The sequence below is a fragment of the Acomys minous genome, assembly GCF_964271855.1.
Source record: "Acomys minous genome assembly, chromosome: 12".
Lineage (NCBI taxonomy): Eukaryota > Metazoa > Chordata > Mammalia > Rodentia > Muridae > Acomys > Acomys minous.
In genome coordinates, this window is record NC_140493.1 from 66,543,534 (window position 1) to 66,563,554 (window position 20,021).

At 49.8% G+C, this 20,021-nt stretch overlaps 1 protein-coding gene across 6 annotated transcripts in view; it reads left to right on the plus strand.

The window, feature by feature from the left end:
• Positions 1-19,788, plus strand: part of TRPV3 (transient receptor potential cation channel subfamily V member 3) — a 36,025-nt gene extending 16,237 nt beyond the window's left edge. For 4 of the 6 annotated variants that reach the window (XM_084748277.1, XM_084748281.1, XM_084748279.1 and 1 more), the window contains 12 exons: positions 128-268; positions 2,224-2,504; positions 4,373-4,549; positions 5,957-6,115; positions 6,796-6,897; positions 7,873-7,946; positions 10,990-11,155; positions 13,522-13,588; positions 14,741-15,015; positions 15,959-16,071; positions 16,252-16,331; positions 16,617-19,788. In XM_084748277.1, coding sequence (XP_084604403.1) covers positions 128-268; positions 2,224-2,504; positions 4,373-4,549; positions 5,957-6,115; positions 6,796-6,897; positions 7,873-7,946; positions 10,990-11,155; positions 13,522-13,588; positions 14,741-15,015; positions 15,959-16,071; positions 16,252-16,331; positions 16,617-16,714 — 1,733 coding nt within the window. In that variant the 3' untranslated portion in view covers positions 16,715-19,788. Of the gene's footprint in view, positions 1-127; positions 269-2,223; positions 2,505-4,372; positions 4,550-5,956; positions 6,116-6,795; positions 6,898-7,872; positions 7,947-10,989; positions 11,156-13,521; positions 13,589-14,740; positions 15,016-15,940; positions 16,072-16,251; positions 16,332-16,616 lie in introns of those variants that run through there. The other 2 variants (XM_084748278.1, XM_084748282.1) reach the window with 2 other exon arrangements.
• The last annotated feature ends 233 nt before the right edge of the window (positions 19,789-20,021 follow it).

A 20,021-nucleotide genomic window follows, 5' to 3' on the forward strand; every position in this document is an offset into this window, starting at 1 on the left:
CCCCGTAGGGTGTCTATACCCTTAGTCTTTTCAGTCAGCTACTGCCATGCTACTTGGGGTCAAGGGGCTCCAAGATCAGCTTAAGGTTGTCCCGGGCCCCTGAGAGCCATGCGGGCTCTGTTCGCAGGGCAGACGGCATTGAACATTGCCATCGAGCGGCGCCAGGGAGACATCACAGCAGTGCTCATAGCAGCAGGTGCAGACGTCAACGCGCACGCCAAGGGGGTCTTCTTCAACCCCAAATACCAGCACGAAGGCTTTTATTTTGGTAGGTGACCCTGCGTGGGGGTGGAGTGGGGTGGGGTGGGGCGAGCCCGGGGTGGAAGACTGGAGAAAAGGAGGAGCCTCCTGCCCTGTGTTCGGCTGTGACCGACCCTGCCACACGGGGGCGCTGCAAGACAGAGCCCCCTCCTCTCAGAGCCGGCCTTGTGCTGACTCATCGCAGAGGGGTCACCGGTGCCACCTCCATAGGGGTTCGCTGGGGTGGGAGAGCCGGTTTGACAGTGCTGCCTGGTAGGGCCCACACCTGCAGGGAACAAAGACTTGGGTTGGTGTGTGTGTGTGTGTGTGTGTGTGTGTGTGTGTGTGTGTGTGTGTGTGTGTGTGTGTGTAAATGGTGTCCCATTATATAGGTGAGGAGAGTGGGCTGAGAAGAAAAGTGCCCTGCCCTGGAGCAGTAAGACAGAGATGAGGGGCATCTGGGCAGACTGGCAGAGGGAGGGAGGAGAATCCTGACCCATCAGAAATCCAAAAACAGTTGTAGTTGTGTTGTGTGTGCCAGATAGTTGTCCTTACAGAGGTGCCTCTTGTGTAAGCTTGAGGTTCTGGAACTTTCTGGTACCCTTGGCTGTAATGCTTATAATGTATTTTCTTCACGACCTCCTGGCTTTATTTACTGTTTTGTTTTTCTTGGGGTGTGTCTATGTGTGCTCATGTGTGTACATATATGTGAGTGTGTGCATGTATGTGTATGTGTACATGTGTGTGCGTGTATGTGTACATGTACGTGTGTGTATGTGTTGGTGGGAGGTTAGAATCGACACAAATGCCTTTCCCCCTCTTCTGACAATGGTCACATTGCCTTTACAAATTCTCTGGGTTGAAAAAAAAATGTAATTTAGATATAGTGAAATCCACTCATTTTAGTGTACAGTTATGTTATTTTTATAATATATTACTGCCATCACAGTCAGGATGGGCAATCAGAAGCCTCACTGGACCTGTCATTGCTGTCCCCCCTCTTTTTTGTTTGTGTGTGAAGTTTCTATGTGAGATGCATGTGAATGTGTGTGCAGAGGCCAGAGGGGGACATCTGCTGTCCCCTGCATTACTTTTCATCCTTTTCTCTTGAGACAGAGTCTCTCACTGGATCTGGAACTAGGCTGGTGGTCAGTAAGCCCCGTAGACTCTTGTCTCTGCCTGTGGCCGCCATGCCCCGCCTTTTACATGGGCTCTGGGGATCTGAACTCTTATCCACGGAACTATCTCCCCAGCCCTACCTTTGGCTTTTTAATTAGCAGGACTGGATGAGTCTGCACATCTTTGAGGACAGCTTCTGGCTCCGTCCGTCAGCCTTGGGTGCTCATTGCTTAGCACGGGGTCTAACTACAGCCTGTGTTGGGAGACATTTGTGGGGCGGGAGGAAGAGAGGGCGCAGGTGGGAGTAAAACAGAGGAAGAGGAGCAGGCGTTTTCTCTGGGTGGGTAGGAGGGTTTCTAGATTTTAAATAGGATGGTTACAGTGAGTCACTGGGAAGGTAGGATCTGAGCAAAGACTGGGAGTAAGCACTACAGAGTAGCTACAGGAAGTTAGAACAGGGTATGCAAAGGCCCTGAAGTTAGAAAATGCCCCTTGTTGGAGGACGAAGGCTGCTGCCACTGGAGAGGTGTGAGCATGTGTGAGAGGGTGAGAGGAGCTCACACCACATAAGGCCTTAGGGGTTGTACTGGAGTTGGAGTTCTCACACTGGGGAAGCAGGGACCTAGCATGCTTGTTCTGCTTGTCTGCTGAGCAGAGCATTAGGAAGTCATTGGGGAGCAGGGAGATCAGGTGACTGCAGGTCTGAACTCACTTCCCTCTTCACTGAGCAAGGGGAGGTGGCCAGGGAACCTCAGGGAATGGGTGCTGCTGTGGTGGTCGACATCTGGGCCTCTGGACCTGGGGCCAGGAGTATATTGTATTTGGCCTGCAAGGGGACCGAGCTCAGACACTCCCCTCCCCCAGGCGAGACACCACTGGCCCTGGCAGCATGCACCAACCAGCCTGAGATCGTGCAACTCCTGATGGAGAACGGGCAGACGGACATCACCTCCCAGGACTCTCGGGGAAATAACATCCTGCACGCGCTGGTCACAGTGGCTGAGGACTTCAAGACCCAGAACGACTTTGTCAAGCGCATGTATGACATGATCCTGCTGAAGAGTGGCAACTGGGAGCTGGAGACCATGCGCAATAATGATGGCCTCACGCCACTGCAGCTGGCTGCCAAGATGGGCAAGGCTGAGGTGGGGCCCTGTAGCGGGTGTGGGGGCTGGGGAGGCACAGCTGCCACTCGGGCAGCCTGGGGCCCGTCTGAGAATCCCACAGGCTCCAGCTGAGGTCTGGACGCGTGGCGGTGGCGGCTCAGGAAACTCTAGCATATGGTCCACCCTTACGATATCAGTCCTGGACTTCAGCGTTCAGTCTCCCTTCCTGGAACTTCCTAGGTGGAGCCAGATTGGGGAATCCTTAAGACTGAGGTGATGCAATATGCCAGGTGCTTTGCGGTTGAACATTCCTGAGTGGTGATGCTCAGCCACAGGCCGTGTGTCCGTCCTTCAGGCTTGCTTCTTCTGGGGGCAGAGGCTCCACAGTGGCTGCTGTGGGTCCACAGCAGATAGGCTTCTGATCCCTGGCAATAGAGGGACCTTAGCCTGTTGGCCAGGCCTCTTCTCCAGCAGAGTGTGGCTCTACAGGCACCTTTGCCTGTGTGATGTGCTCAAAGAACACCAGGCTGATCTGGGAGCCTTGGGAAGACCTAGGTTGGGTCAGGTCAATGTGGCTGGAGCTGTGGTTCTGTTGAGATCAACCTTCTTCTCAGGGGACGGACCTTGGGAGGGGGGTGTGGCTCCTGGGAGGCTGTGAGGGGACACTGGATGGTTGGCACATACTGAACAATTCTAGCTGTGTACCCTTGCTTTCTCCTAGTCAGCTGCCCTGAGGTCAGCTGGAGCCCACAAGGGACCTTTTTATTCCCTTGTGGGGGAGGAGGAAGCGGAGACCGGCTTTAACAAAGGGTGAATTGTATGACCTGACCCCCCTATCCTGGTAGCCAGGGTCAGAGCTTGCAGGGGCTCTGAGGAGAGTCAGAGGGTATTTGTGGGTTTCCTTGTATGCTCCTGTCTCATTTGTGCTCCCCGCCACTCCAGCCCAGGGAAGGTGCATCTTGCAGGAGACATGGCCCTGGGAACCCTTATGCTCTACGGGATAGTGTTCTTATCCAGGCCGGTCTCAGGGAGTTTCCTGAGTCCTTGCCTTTATCCAGTGTCTTGTAGAACATTTTCCTGGATGTCACCCAAGATGGCTGCCATACCAGGAGTGGAGGACATTGCAATGCCCAAGCTGCAGACATGCTCTTGGGGCTTTTACTCATTGGGGTGCAGAAGCTGTTTGCCTGGGCTGTAGTGGGAGATGCAGTGGGGATGCTGTGGGGCTGCGTGAGAGTCACACGATTATGTTGTCCTCCCAACAGGTCCCTCCTGTTGGGTTTTGAGTTCATGCTCCTGGATTCTCTATCCCCAAGTTAGGGTGATCAGTGGGGTAGCTTTCAGATAGTGGTAAGACAGAGCAGTGGTACAGAGGACTCATCAGGAGAACATTACAAATACGATCTGCATCTGGGTGCTTTGAAAAATTCCCCAGAGACCCTAATACACAGCAGAGTTTGAGGACCACTGACCTGCAGAGTGGGCTTGATGGGCCTCTTTGTGAAGCCTGGTGCCTGATGTCATAGCTTGTCCAGCCAGAGTGATGATGCGTCTGGCTGGAAAGTCTAGAGTGGGGGTGGAATGGAGGAGCAGAGAAACCAGAGCCTCAAGTTCAGGCCTCATGGAAACCACTTCTAAAAACGGCCAATTCATGGATTCCTTACCGAGCTGGGACCCAGCTGGTTTAGGGACCTCCTAGAGGATGATCTGGCTTTCTGCGGTGTGCAAGAGGGATCACACACTCTGAGAGAAGGCCAGAAGTGTGTGGCTTCGCTCCCGTTTCACAGATATCCAAGGTCATGGCTCCAGGCAGAGGTGGTACTCATACTGTTTTTTGGTGGGAACATATTCAGGGTTAACCTACCTCTGGTTGGTCCATCCCTCACTATCCTCCTTCCTGTCCCCAGATTCTGAAGTACATCCTCAGTCGCGAGATCAAAGAGAAGCCTCTCCGGAGCCTGTCCAGGAAGTTCACAGACTGGGCGTACGGGCCTGTGTCATCCTCACTGTATGACCTCACCAACGTAGACACCACGACAGATAACTCTGTGCTGGAAATTATCGTCTACAACACCAACATTGATGTGGGTCTCCCAGGCAGGCTGGCAGAAATGAGGAATGAGGGCTAGACCTCAGGCCAGGGCTTGAGGACCCTGGGGACAATTGTGCCAGAGTCCCCTAAGTCCCATATTGGTGATTTGTTTTGGTGGTGGAGTCTGATGTAGAGGGCGGGGCCCAGACAGAAGCTCGCTCTTCTGCTCCTGGCTAACAGTGAATAACAGAGTGAAGGGTGAGGGGCTGGCCTCAGAGTCCTGGGCAGTTTGCAGGCAATGAGAAGTGTGTGATATTGATGTTGCACACCCGAACTCACCTGTATGGCCTGACTTAGAGTCCTTTCTTCCTCTAAACTTGAGTACACACGAGATCAAGCTCACTAGCTAGAGCAATCTGGACCCTTCCTGGAGAAGTCAGGAGGGGGAAAGCTGATGCAGCCACAGGTAAAGACAGAGGATCGGCTCAGACAGATTTCAGCTCTTGGGGCGAGCAAGGCAGTGGGCCAGCTCTCCATCCTTTGTACGTTATGTCCAGCCTTGCTCCGCAGAGGTTCCCTGGACCCTCGCAGCAGCCTGTTTGCCAGCGTGGTTAAGGGTTGTGGTATAGATGAAAAGGCGAGCCAAGAAAGGCTCAGGAGCTGTCCTAAGGTCACAGGGATACTGGGACCCATTTCTAGTCCCCACTTCCTGCTGTGCATTGTTAGGTCCTCCTGCTGGAAAACCCCAGACCCATGTAGCATTTGACTGCCCGCAAAGGAGCCCTGGGTGCTGGGAACTCCCAGCACTTCCACCAAGCCAGTCTGTTGCCCATGATGGCTGGAGCCTTCTGCCACTGGCCCCACTGACTCTGGGCTCCTGGTGGGACCTTTGAAAATGATCCTTCTCATCATATTAGGACCTTAGGTGAGGGAAGCATGGGAGAACAGGGGAATAGAAGGATCCAGAGGGTCCTGGAAACCTACAAGAAGAACATTATGATGGGCGGATCTGGGTCCTGGGGTCCTGCTCAAACCATGGCACCATCCAAGGAAAATATAGGCAGTAAACTTGGAACTCCTACCCAGACCTAGCCAATGGACAGGACATTCTCCACCGTTGAGTGGAGAGGGAGGGTCTGACTTTCATACAAACCCTGGTGCCCCATTTTTGACCACGTCCCCTTGATGGGGAGACCTGGTGGCCCTCAGAGGAAGGATAGCAGGTCACCAAGAAGAGACTCGATACCCTATGAGCATATACAGGGGGAGGAGGTCCCCCCTCAGTCACAGTCATAGGGCAGGGGAGTAGGGGAGGAAGCAGGAAGGAGGGAGAATTGGGAGGATACAAGGGATGGGCTAACAATTGAGATGCAATATGAATAAATTAATAAAATATTAAAAAGAAAAGAAAATGGTCCTCCTCTGCCTGCCTCATCTCCACGTGGTGTTCTGTCCCTAGAACCGTCATGAGATGCTGACCCTGGAGCCTCTGCACACGCTGCTGCACATGAAATGGAAGAAATTTGCCAAGTACATGTTCTTCCTGTCGTTCTGTTTCTATTTCTTCTACAACATCACCCTGACCCTCGTCTCTTACTACCGTCCTCGGGAGGATGAGGTACGAGGTGGGGGAGAGGAGTCCTGGGGATGGGGTGGTGGTTGTGAGGTCTGAGGTGGAGGATCTTGGAACTGCCCCATGTGGAGATGGGGAAACTGAGGCTCAGATAGGCTAAGTGATTTTCATGGTAGCATCCAGTTATTTTCCAAAGTTCCCAGTGAAAAGAACAGTTAGCAGAGATGCAGGTGCACAGATCTAGGGAGACTCTTACTGGGAGAGAGAGTTGTGCATTAGGGAGGGCTAGGTCCTTCCCAGGCTTTCTATGTGGCTCTAGAATACACTGTCTGCTGTGAGGCCCACAGGAGGCAGGTGGAGGAGAAGGTACTTGGCTAAGCTTCCCTACTACACTGGGCCTCAGTTACCCATCTGTTAGTGGGGTGCAGAGTTTCGGCTTCACTGAACTTTGGGAAGAGGACCCTCTGAGTGTCTGGTAGTCGACATGGTTGAAAGGACCCATGCAGGTGGGCCGTGGGTTGTTAGCCCATAATGCTTTGCCCTCACTGCAAATTTCTGGCTTCCCACTGAGGGTGGCGCAGGCAGAGCCAGGAGATGGAGTGCCACAATGATCCATGGTCCATCTTGAAGGTCCAGCACCCATGTACAGCCTGGGTCCTCCAGAGCTGGCGCTGCCTTTCTCTCTCCGCTCCTCATCCTCACCACCTTCTTTCGTTCTGTCCCAGGCCCTCCCACATCCCTTGGCCCTGACACACAAGATGAGTTGGTTGCAACTCCTAGGGAGGATGTTTGTTCTTATCTGGGCCATGTGCATCTCTGTGAAAGAGGTGAGTACGGCTCTATGCCTTCCTAGACTACCGGAGGCCAGCCGGGTGGGAGCAGGGCAGGCTTCTACTCTTGGCCTGTATTTCCATTACTATAGGGGCTTCAGGAAGATGTTTCTTTTTCAGGCCTTAGATTCCTAAGTTTACAGCACAGAGAACAATGACCAAGACAGGCCAGTTCTACCTGCTCCATCCCATCCTCCGCTCACCAGGTGTCTATCCTTCAGGCCACTTGGGTCTACCATTCTTTCTTCTTGATTCTACCATCCTGTGACCTGCCTCTATTCTACCCAGCCCCTCACTCATCCATTACAAATCCTACATAACCAAAGCACCATGCTTCTGATTTTATTCAGCCATTTTTATCCATCTATACGTTTGCCCATCCGTCTATCCACTCACTCACTCACCCGCCCATTCATGAGCCATAGAGTCAGGCAATGAACCAACCTGTGGATCTTGAGCCTTTTGTATCTGGGACACTGGGGTGTGTGACAGGGATGGAGGGAGCCTGCCCTTCTTAAGCTCGGTTTGGCAAGGGCGCTAACGGGCACAGACATCTAGACTGTAAGGTGTATTAGAGGTGTTTGGAGGGAGGGAGATGAGTTATCTGGGAGTGAGAGGAGGGTGGAAGCTACATCGCCCCTAGAGCAGGGTACGCCTGGAAAGCCATGATAAGCAGCAGGCTCCGAGAAAGCTCGGAGGCTGGGGAATTAGGCCACATTTGGTGGGTAGCTACGGTGGCTGTGTGGCTTTGCAGTTTCTGGGCTGAGGATGCGAGTGAGAAGCCTGTGGGAGCATCCACCCTCATCGAGGGCTCAGTGACGTCCTCCAGGCACAGGTCAGCTTCCATATCCCAGCCTTGGACTCTAGCTGAGCTGTCACACACACAGCCCTCCCTGAACCCCCGCTGGAGTAGTTCTTCCCAGAACACTGGGTGGACTGCAGGAAAAAGCTCTTCTTTTCTGTTGCTCTTAGGGCATTGCCATTTTCCTGCTGCGACCCTCCGATCTTCAGTCCATCCTGTCGGATGCCTGGTTTCACTTTGTCTTGTAAGTAGGTCTGTCCCTTTGGTCACAATGGAGAGGAAAAGCTGAAGACTCTCTGGAATAGCCATCCAAACATGTCATCATATCTAAACGTCCTGCTATTATTATAGTCCAGAGGCCCCCTTTGCCGCTTGTAGATGGACATCTGTTTCAATGCCTGGGAAGGGGATCAGCAACCCTTAGGGCAGAGCTTGCCCTGATGGCAGGGGAGGGATGACTCCATCTCTTAGGCCCCCAAGTGGCAGGCACCATGGAGAAGCATAGGCTTGGGTTTGCACACAGCAGTGTCTCAGGGAAGTCCCATCTACCCTCAGTGGTGCCTCAGAGTTGCCAATGGATATCTTGGTTGGTCAGGACTTAGAAGGCACCTGAGAAATCTGTCTCATGTATAGTCGCCCCTGGAGTTCTCAGAGCAAGGTAGCGAGTCACCCACCACGATGCATGCCCCGGTGGTGTCAGAGACCCAGCTATTGTTGTGTTGGTGGCCCTGGGCTCCATCGAGAAAGCCCAGCTTAGCAGTCTCTCTGCATGAAGTCGTGTGCAGCTGACACTGAGGGCTCCCGTGACCCTTGGCTTAGTGAGCAGAGGCAGATTCAGCTTGACTCTGTGGTAATGTCACAGAGGCCACAGCTAAGGATGAGGAATGCTGGTTTTGCCACTGTAGCACACCATTAATGTCTCTCTTTTGAATATGTAGGAGACTGATGTTTCCGTGTGTGTGTGTGTGTGTGTGTGTGTGTGTGTGTGTGTGTGTGATATCTGCACATGTACAGGAGTACAGGAGTGCATGTGTTATGTATGTAGGCCATAGTTCAATGTTGGGCATCTTTCTCAATCACTCTCCAGCTTACTTTTTTTCTTGTATATTCATTTTATTTTATTTATTTTCTTATTAATTTATTCTTGTTACATCTCAATGGTTATCCCATCCCTTGTATCCTCCCATTCCTCCCTCCCTCCCATTTTCCTCTTACTCCCCTCCCCTATGACTGTGCCTGAGGGGGACTTCCTCCCCCTTTATATGCTCATAGGGTATCCAGCTTACTTTTTGAGACACAGTCTTTCACTGAGTCTGGAGTTCTTTGATTGCCCTAGGGACCCTCTGATCTCTGCCTCCCCAGGGCTGGCATGATGGGACTCATTGCCACATCTGGCTTTTTAAAACGTGGGTGCTGAGGATCTGAACTCAAGTCTTCATGCTTGTGCAGGAAGCATTATGCTGTCTGAGCCATCTCCAACTCCGACCTGCTGTCTAGAGGTACGGATGGAGTTCTTCATGCCCCAAGGACAGGTGCAGCAAGTGGACAGGCCAGATGGACACTGCCCCAGGATGTAGGCCAGATGTGTGCCTGCTGCCGCTGAGAAAGTATGCTGGCTCTAAGAGGGGATATGTTTATACAGCCTCTGGTCCTAGTGTGCTGCCCTGCTCTTCTGCTTCTGTGTTTTGTTAGAGTAGAGGAGAGCAGAGCTGCTTTTCCTCACTCGAGTCCCCAGGGTGGTCTACCAGTTAGGCCTTTGTTCTTCCCCTGAGGGAAAAGCAAGCTTGCTGTGGTCTGAACTCCGTAAGATACCTTGTGTGAACTGTCTGACATTAGAAACACAAGCATATTTTCAACTAGATGTCTGCAAAGCTGGAAAAATGGACACTGCTTAGGAGGACATTTTCATCATGTATGCTTCTTGTATGCTATATTTATTGTTTTTTTAATACATTTATGTAAAACATTTTCGTCAATTCAACATTTTGCTCTCACCTGCTCCAACACTCTCACATTCCTCTCCAACTTCTTCCTCCAAATTTCATGTACTAGTTTTGATTTATGGTTTTTTTTTTTGAGATGGGGTTTCACTGTGTGGCTGGCTCAGAGCTCAGTTATGTAGTGCGGGCTGGTAACCCACCAGGGGCTACATCACCAAACACTGTCCCCCCCCCTCGAAGCAGGCATCAGGTGCAGAGAGCTCCTCAGCCATGGGTGGGGCTCTGTGGGCCCGTCCTCTACTCATGCTGGAATTTTGGTTGGCTTGATCTTGCGTAGGTCTCTTGTACACGACAGCCCTGTCATACTCAGAAACAACTGCTTTGCAGAGCACCTCCCCCAACCTCTGGCTCTTGCAATCATTCTGCGACCTCTTCTATAGTGACACATCACACAAAGACTACCATCTTTAAAATAATTAAGAAAATATTTGTCTGTGTGTGTGTGTATGTGTGTGTGTGAAGGGGGTGTGTGTAACATGCCATAGTACATATGTGGAAGTGAGAGGACACCATGAAGGAGTTGGTTTTCTTTTTCTACTATGTGATTTCCAGGAATCAAACTCAGGTCCTCAGTCTTGGCAGGAAGCACTTTACCACTTGAGCCATCTCTGCAGCCCTGAAGCTGTCTTCTTAACCACATTCAAGCACAGCTCAAGACTGCTGTGCCCCAGCCTCTGGGGTGCTTTTCTTCTCGCAAAACTGAAGCTCCCAAAGAGTAAATCACCCCATTCAGGCTTCCCCCCTGGCGACCACCTCTGAGTTTGACCACTCTGGGTACTTCGTATAAGTAGAAAGGCAGTGTCTGCTGTTTTATAGCTGTCATGCTTCATATAATGTATGTCATACCTTAAAATGACACAAGAGTAGCTTTGGGGGACTTTATGATTAGTTTCTGAGTATAAATGTTAGAACATTTTTATTGAAAACGTACTTTTTTACTAACTCATCTACCCTAGTGTTTCCCACATCTGTGTGGAAATTGTAATCATGTAGCTGATTTCTAAAAGCCATCAGGCCTTGTGGGTTGTATGCCAGACTCTGCTGGCATCTGGCCTTTAAGTCCCCGTCAGATACTACCAGCCCACACTGGCTCTGCCTTGTGTCCCAGTGCTGCAGTCTACACTGCATTCAGACCCAGCTGAACGGACGGATGCCAGGCAGGCTTGTGCGTCTGGTTGGCATCAGCCACCAGGGTGACCCTTTGGGAGGTTAAGGTTCGGGGGCGGAAAAGCCTGTGCCTGCTGCTGCTGAGAAGTAAGGCCCCTGTCTCCCGTGTCTCCTGAACAGTTTCGTCCAAGCTGCGCTTGTGATATTGTCTGTCTTCCTGTACTTGTTCGCCTACAAAGAATACCTCGCCTGCCTCGTGCTGGCCATGGCCCTGGGCTGGGCGAACATGCTCTACTACACCAGAGGCTTCCAGTCCATGGGCATGTACAGCGTCATGATCCAGAAGGTACGCTGGGAACCGAGCCGCTGGAGCGCCCCTTGAGGGAGAGGGGTCCAGGCTCAGGTGTGCCGACCCAGATCTGGAGCAGCAATTGGTAGTTCAGCACTCTCTCCCAAATGCCACAGTCTTCATTTCAGACTTTTAAGGGTCCAGACTTTAAAACAACTGGGCTTGCTGGGCATTGGAAAGGGACACACTTTGTGAAGGAAATGTTCTGACCCCTGAGCACTGGTGTGCTAACAATTGCTCTTTGGGATGTGTGTGTGTGTGTGTGTGTGTGTGTGTGTGTGTGTGTGTGTGTGTGTGCGCGCGCACACACCTGTACGTACATAGGTGAGAGCAGATACATTGCATCCATGCATAGTTTGTTGTTTTCTGAGTGGGCCCATCTGCTCCAGGCTGCTGTTGCAGCTGGCTGCAGCTGGCTCACTTCGTAAGCAAGTGTGTGTGAGGTGATGCGCTGAAGACGCAGCGCGGAGCTTGTTGGTCAAGCTGAGAGCAGCTGCTTCGCTGAACTGGAATTGTTAGCAAGTACCAGAAGGATCGCTAACATTCCTGTATTATTCACAGTATATTCTTTAAAGATACAATATCTTAACTAATTTTTGAAAATTTCACACATGCATACAGTGTATTTTGATCGTATTTAGAGCCTTTCCTCACCAAACCCTCTTAACTTCATGTTATCTTTTCTTAAAAAAAATCTCAAAAATATATACGCACACAAATACATGCATAAACTACCTAATACATATATAATATATGCCCCACATGCCTAATGATTCCAATTTGTGCTTCTCATGGGTGTGGGGCCATCCACTGGGATGTAGTCAAATAACATAGGCCCAACTCTTAAAGAAAAGCTGACTCTTCCTCCCCGCCCCTGCAGCCATCAATATGAATAGCTTCTATGCTAGGGGTGGGGGCTGGTGATCCCCTCCCCACTCCAAGCTGGGATGTTGGTTAGCTTGACCTTACGCAGGTCTTCTCCAGGAAACAGTGGCAGTTCATTGCTGCAGAGGCCCTGGCATCTCCAGAAGATGCCAATTCCATCTAATCTCCCCTGGCCGTTGGTCCTTACAATCGTTTTGCCCTTTGTCCCACAGTGGTTCCTAAGCCTTGTGAGGGAGGGGACATAATGTAGTCATCCCATCTGTGACTAAATCTCCACAGATACTTTTTCTCTGCACTTTGACCAGTTGTGAGTTTCGGACAGCCCGCATTTTAATGTTTAATCTGCCTTAACATTTTCTGGGTCACTGTCTTGAATTCAGATGGAGATGTGAATAAAACAAGGAGGTGTTTTTTTGCTGGTAGGATTAGATATTTGTAGCATTGCCAGTTTTCATGGCATAAGTGTTCCTACCGTGACAGCTTTGCAGCTGCTGACATCATGTCACTTAATATATCTGGCAAGAGATGCCCAGTTGCACATCATTGCATAGAATTTCCACTATCTGATTACAATAGATATGTAAACCATCCCACAGAGCACAGATAATTGTATAGTGTAGTGAAATAGCCAGATGGCACCCAATCTTGGCTATTTATTATCTTAAAAATGTAGCTTAACTATACATGTATGTGACTAAGATTTTAATTCTAGACAGGCTCTTAAAAATAGAGCCCAGGCTGGCTAGAGGGCCTGCTCTTCCTGCCTCAGCCTTCACCATGCTTGGGCTATAGGCATGCTCTCTGCACCTGACTGACATGGCTGAATAGCTTTGCAATAAAAATCACTTTTTCTAATTTTCTATTGAGCTACGATTGAACGTCTGTATACATTTAAAGTGCAGGGTTGGGTATAACTGTATATTGTGACGTGATCACCAATTTCAGGTTTATTAACACAGCTATTGTGTCACACAGCTACCATTTATATGTGTTAGAAGATCAGAGAACTATGCTTTGGGCACCCTTCAACTACACAATTTGGCATTTTTCATGAGAGCCCCAGAATTATTTATCTTATAATTGAACGCTTGACTCAGTTTTTCATAGTGGCCATGGCCCCAATATTCATACAAATTCAGCAATCAGATCTTAGAAGTTGGTATTGGCTGGCTCTGGCATGTCGCTGGCCCAGGGAAGCCAAGATGTGAGACTCCATAGAGAAAGGCACAGGGTGAATCACAGAAACTGCATCCTGGGAGGTCAGGTAATGGGAAGAGAGGCCTTGGGGGTAAAGCAGGGAAGAAAGATTCCTGGTACGTAGATCTGGGGCCCTCAGAGGAGCCTGGGAGCATCAAAGGCATGAGAAGGGGAGGGAGACTGGCCAGAGAGAAGGCGGGGTTAAGTGGGTACCAGGGAGATGTATGTACAGCGACCATGGACTCACACCTTACACTTGAATCGTGTTTATTTCTTTGCAGGTCATTTTGCACGATGTTCTGAAGTTCTTGTTTGTTTACATCCTGTTCTTACTTGGATTTGGAGTAGGTAATTGCTTCATAATGAGCAGTAACTTCCATGCTTGCTAAGAACCTTATCTAGCTATCCAAATGACAAAACAAACACAGAGTGGCCTCATCGGTGATGATGCAATACCCGCCACATTAGTGTTTGCAAAGCAGAGCCGTGTTTCTTCTCTCAGCGACGTGGCCAAGCTGGACTACCAGCCCTGAACCCATGGATTAGAGACTCATGGCCATCACTCTTACCCACCCAACCTGTGGTTTCCCCCAGACTCTCACATCCATCACAATCTGAGATAGCTCAGTAGATGTTCTCGCCCCATTCCACAGATGGGCAAATGAGAGCTCAAAGAATCCGGATGGGTAGTCTTCAAAAACTAGGAGCCACCTAGTTGTACCAAGGTGACTCTCACAGTTTGCTTCAGATATCTCTGTGAGAGGACCAGAGATGTGGAGACCCTTTTTTAAAATGCAGAGGGAACAGCAAACCCAGTTCTATTTCTAGCCACTGCATAAGGAGATAGCATGTTGAGTATATTTTTCTACAGGGATCTTCCCCCCCCTTTTTTTTCTTCAGTGACTGTTGACTCAAACTAGGCAGCTGCTCCCATGTGTCTGATGCTTTTTCAGGGACAATTCTTGCTCCTTCATTTGATCCTCCACCATGTACTTATTACTCCATGCATTCGCTCACACACGAGCCTGTCCATTCACTTACCCAGCAGAGAACCATCACTGTGGTGTGTTGGACAGAAGAAAAAAAAAAGCAAGCCCAGATCTCATCCACAGGGACCGTACAGTACAACATTAGGAGGGGGTGCAGGAACTGACAGGCCTGGAGGAGACTGCTTAGGCTTTAGGCAGTCAGAACCTTAGTCTATAGGGAGCCAGGGTCACACACAGGATAAGTGGCAACCCTGGTAGGCTGTGGATGAGTAAGGGCTAAACCGGGGCTGGGGGGTAGAGGGCAGGAGGAGAGGCTGGGCTTCAGTGGGCAGGAAGGGCTTTCTGCAGGCTGGGTGGGAAAAAATCAGTGTCATTAGGCTTCTGGGGGAACCCCAAACTGGAGATATAGAAGAGGAGAGCTGGGAACTGAGAGGCGTGTACACAGGCCCACATGTGAGCTCTGTGAGTTGCCGGCCAGCAGGGAACCTACGAAACTCTGTTGCCTCCCCAGCGCTGGCCTCGCTAATTGAGAAGTGCTCGGAGGAGAAAAAGGACTGCAGCTCCTACGGCAGCTTCAGCGACGCGGTGCTGGAGCTTTTCAAGCTCACCATAGGCCTGGGCGACCTGAACATCCAGCAGAACTCCACCTACCCCATCCTCTTCCTCTTCCTCCTCATCACCTACGTCATCCTCACCTTCGTCCTCCTCCTCAATATGCTCATCGCCCTGATGGGGGAGACGGTGGAGAACGTCTCCAAAGAGAGTGAGCGGATCTGGCGCTTGCAGGTGAGCCGGGCAGAGGCCTCCCTCCGTAGGGACTTTGTTCAGCACTTCATCTTGATGCATTGCACACCCCTCGGCACCAGTGGGTCTTGGGTGCATCCCGAGACTCTGCTTAAGCCTTAATGTGGGCTCTTTGAGAACAGGGTCTAGACCAGCGGCACATACAGGGAAATGTAGGTTTTTAGGGATGCTCTGTTCATTGTCACCTGCGGTATGTGGACATTGAAAAGTGACCCCAGGTTGAAGTAAGAGAAGTAAGATTTTGGAAAATGAAAGTGACTCTCCCTCCCCCCCTGCCCCCCCCCCCTTTCATCCCATCCTTATCATTTCCCACTTCTGAGAACACAGTGTGGGTCCTGCGGTGATGGCCTGATTTGTGAGCTGACTGGAAGCAGTGCCACTTAGGAAGTGTTTGTTGGAAGTAGGGGTGGGGGAGGGGAGCACCCCTTCAGATATCTGCAGAGCTGCCTGCAAGGGAGGGACTGTGGCTTCTTTCTGCCATCCCAGCTGGCAGAACTGAGGCACACACCACGACGACAGGGAGAGAAACTTTGGGTTTCCAGTTGCCAGAATCTTTCTGACTGGGCTGCATAATGTTCCAGAGAGACTGGGCACGTGACCAGGAAAGCGTCCATGGAGTCCAGGCCTGGGAGAGAGTGTGGGAATGTTTGACTTCTGTTTCCTGCACTCGCAGCTCCAAGATCCCAACAGTTCAGTTAGGAGGCTCCTGATGTGCAGATACTTATGTGAAGCTTAAAGCAATTTAAGCATCGTTCCCAAAGTTTCTGCTTTGTTTGAATCCTGCAGGTGATCTCAATCTTTAAGACCTCTGCTTTAAGCACAAGTGAGGCTGGAGTGAGCTCTTAGATGGGTACCTGCCCTTCTTTGGAGCAGGGCTCTCAGAGCAGGCATGGAAAAACTAGTTTAGGCTTCTTTATCTCCCTAGAGAGCCAGGACCATTTTGGAGTTTGAGAAAGTGTTACCAGAGTGGTTGAGAAGCAGATTCCGCATGGGAGAGCTGTGCAAAGTAGCAGACGAGGACTTCCGGCTGTGTCTGCGGTAACGGAAGGGGTGTGGGGCGGTAGTCTTTGAGGTGGGTGGGGTTATCAAACAGGAATTGGAGCATTCCCATATCCATGACAGTCAGGAGCTACATGGACCTGGGGCACCCCAAATGAGTTTGCTGGTGTTTACTGAGATTCGATTATAAAGTAGTAAGTAATGTGATCACACTTGCAGGATCAACGAGGTGAAGTGGACTGAATGGAAAACGCACGTGTCCTTCCTTAATGAAGATCCAGGGCCCATAAGACGAACAGGTACTGCTGCTCTGGAGTGGTGTGGGATCTTCTTTTGCGGACTACGTAACTTTGCGAGAATCAAGACCAAGAACCCTGGCTTTTCCCACCTGTGAAATTGGGGGTCCCCTCCAAGCTCTGATACTCTATAGCACTATTTAGAACAGCTTTTAAAAATTCAATGTTAGGGGCCTGGGGTATAGCTCAGGTCCTGGGTTCTGCCTCAGCACCAGCAGAGAAAAAGGGCGCAGGAGCAGGACACACAGAGAGGGATGGGCATCTAAACTCCAGCCCTGTTTCCCACAGCAGATGTGAACAAAATCCAAGATTCTTCCAGGAGCAACAGCAAAACCACCCTCTACGCATTTGATGAGTTAGATGAATTTCCAGAAACGTCCGTGTAGAAGCATGGCTTAGAACTGCTGTGAACAACGCGGTCTGATGCTGCAGGCTGAGTGCTGAGGTGCTGTGCATAGCGCTGAGTTCAGCTTCTCCTGTTGACTGGTGCCTGCTGAGGGGCAGCGGTCATCGGGATCTGAAGGGAAGCATCCTGGGTTTTGTGACTTGAGAGAGGTCAGTACAAACCCATGCCCAGCAGTCCTGAGTCTGGAAGTCTCCCGACCGCCCAGGGTGAGGCTGAGCTCCAAGACACATGTGCTGGGGAAAGGAGGAGCTGGCGTCTGAGGAGTAGGGAGAGCGGTCTTCCCCTCCCCTCTTATTATTGGGGCCAGCTTCAGCCAAGACTCCTCTTTACCTTCCCAACTATGATTGCATCGCCTGAATTTATGAAAGACTTTTGATTCTATCCCAGAATGTGCAGAGGACCCAGGCTAAGCTGGATCTGCTGGAGGTGGGGGAGGGTAGTGAGCTATGGAAATGCCCTTCCTGAGTCTCCAGGAAACAGGAAACTGGGCTCCATCCTTGGGACAAAATCCAAGGCTAACCTATCTCCAACCGAGAGATGCTTTAATAGTATAATCGACATAAGGTTTTTAATTCTTAGTTCAGGAAAGCCATTTCAGTTTTGAATGAAAATTGCTTCAGATGAAGTGGGCAACTTCGAAAGCTGAGAAACAGATTTTGGGCTTTTGGACCAGATGTAAGTATTATATACTAGGTCTCAGGTGGCCAGGGAGAAGACGATACGCTTTTCCTCACACACGTGAAGCCTGAAGGAGACAGGCTGTGATCTGGGGGAAGGGTTTGGCACCCATCCTCTTCTTCCAGTCTCACTCAGTACTGGCCTCACTTTATTTGAGACACAAATAGCAGCTGATCTATTTATAGGGTCTTAAAACTCAGAGGTGACTAGCACATGCCAGTGTTTCCCATTGGGGAATTCAGCAAGATGCCCGGAATGCCCTGCTAGCATATGTTTTTGCTAACTGTGAATTTTGAAACTGTAGCAGAAGGCTTTTGATGAGAGAATGTTTGCCAAACTTGGGGCTTATTTTCATATTTTTTTTTCCCCTTGAAATTTCAGAGTTAGTTTGGAGAGTAGAGGTGGAGATTGAAGAATTTTTCCACTGACTAAAACTGCAATTACCCTCCTTCCCCAACCCACACTCAGCTGTTATTTAGTAAAAGGATTCATGTGGAAAGGCATGAGATGGAGTTATAGGTCATTATGAAGATGTTTTTAATGCTAAAGGTTTTGGAAATAAGTTGGGTCTTTAGACAACTTGGCATTTGGTGAGCTAATCAGGCACGACCAGCAAAACAGCCCACTCTGGCAGGTTTCTCCATTCTAGAAGGTTCCATGTACCAGTTTAGCTGGGCAGGCGAAAAGTTGGCCATTACATCCTGCATGGCTGGGTCTGGAAGAGATGGTAGGTGGCACAGCACTTGAAGACTGCCCAGTCTGTAGCAGTCCCTGCCTGCTCACCTGTCTGGGATCTCTAGTGCTCAAAGATCACACTCAAGTAGGGGAAAATGACAAATCATATGTCTGGAAAAGGGAAGACTGAGGAGACATCATGGGCTGAAGGAGAAGATGTGCTCCCAATGGGCAGAAATAGTGAGAGCCAGTTCAGTAGACAGCCGCTCCGGCTTTCGGAGGTGTTCAAGAAAAGGGCTGAGCACTTATGGGGAAGACGTTGAAGAAGGTAATTAGGTGAATTTTAAGGTTCCTAGACATTCTATAAATCAGTATTTCATAGCTGGAGGTTCCTTGAGTTATCCTGAACAAAAGTCCATGTCTGAAGGGCCGCCATTGGCTCCAGGGAGCTGGGATGCCAGCTTTACTTTGGTAGACAAAACCCACACAGCTCTGCATTTCCCACTTGAATGGAAGGTGGGCGAAGTTGAGTGAACAGAAACAACTAGCTGGCCCGTTGTCTCCTCATGTGTTGTGGAGATCTGCTTTCTGTGGAACTGGATGGGAAAACCACTTCTAAACTGGATATTTATGTAAACGTCAAATTCCCCCTAAGGCTTTCAGCCTGGAAGGTCAAGCTAAGAGGGTTCACCAAAGCAGGGAAAGGCAGCTGGACAAAAGGCAGCCTGCTCCAAAGGACCAAATCCCCCATCATACACCTGGAGACCCAGGCTCTGGAACAAACACAGACTTATTCAAAGTCACCCCAGAGCAGGTGAGGCTAGGGTGTCCTCATTTCTGGTCCATAGGTGCCCCTTCTGTACAGTTTGTCATTGGGTCTTTTTGTAGTTGGCACATTCAGGGGCTAGTATTTTTCCCCCTCTCTTTCTCATGACTTGGAAGTTAGCATTGTCCTTACAACCCCAATGGCAAGTCTAAAGGTCAAATGTGCCTAAAGCCACACAATAACAAAACAAAATAAAGATACCAAATATCAAAACAGCAATAGCAACAACACACACCACTGATTCCACGGTCCTATCATCAGGACATCTTAAAACTCCATGACTTATATTTCAGTGATTTAGGGGCAAGAGGTTTTCCAGGATGGGATTGAGCATGCTCAGACAGTAGCTGCAAACCCTGTGTTAGCAAAACATTTCCTCAGGAAGAGTTCTGTATTGTAGACATTACATCATGTGTCTGTCCGGAAGAGCACAGGTGCTTGCCTTCCTTCCTGGTATGGGGAGAAGGAGTGAAAAGTTGTACTGTGAAATCATTGACCTCTTAGGCATATGCCCAAGAGAATACAGTATTATTGAGGTTCCTTTCTTCCTCAGGGCCTGGTGACTGTCCCCTTTTGCTCTGGGTGAGACCCAGGGAGACAGGCCCTCACCAGAGTCTGTACACCATACTTGATTTCTGCATTGATTTACACATTTTTATCTTATTTTATGTTTACTGTGATCTTGGTTCCAGATACAAAATCATCATCTCATTCTCACTGGATGTGCTTGATTGTAAAACTTAATTTATAGACTTGTGTTTAGTGTTATATGTGTGGAAGCACATGTTCAAGAAATCATAAAGAGTAAGACTACTTTGGTCTCACTGAAGAAATACTGTTTTGATTTCTAATAAATATTTATTTTGTCAATTATGGCCATGTTTCTGTCTTTGCCTTGCATGTACATGAAGACCAACTATAGAATCCTAGTGTGTTTCTTAACAGGAATGGGTAAAAGGAAGGTTAATGTTTGGATCTAAAGCATTCCTAGTGGACCCCAATTAGCGGGGGAAGCAGCATGCTGTGGCTATGTCACCTTCACGCAGTGTCTACATTTCAAAGTGCGTAGACATCTGGAATCCTGTCTGAGGTATTTGACAACTTTGTT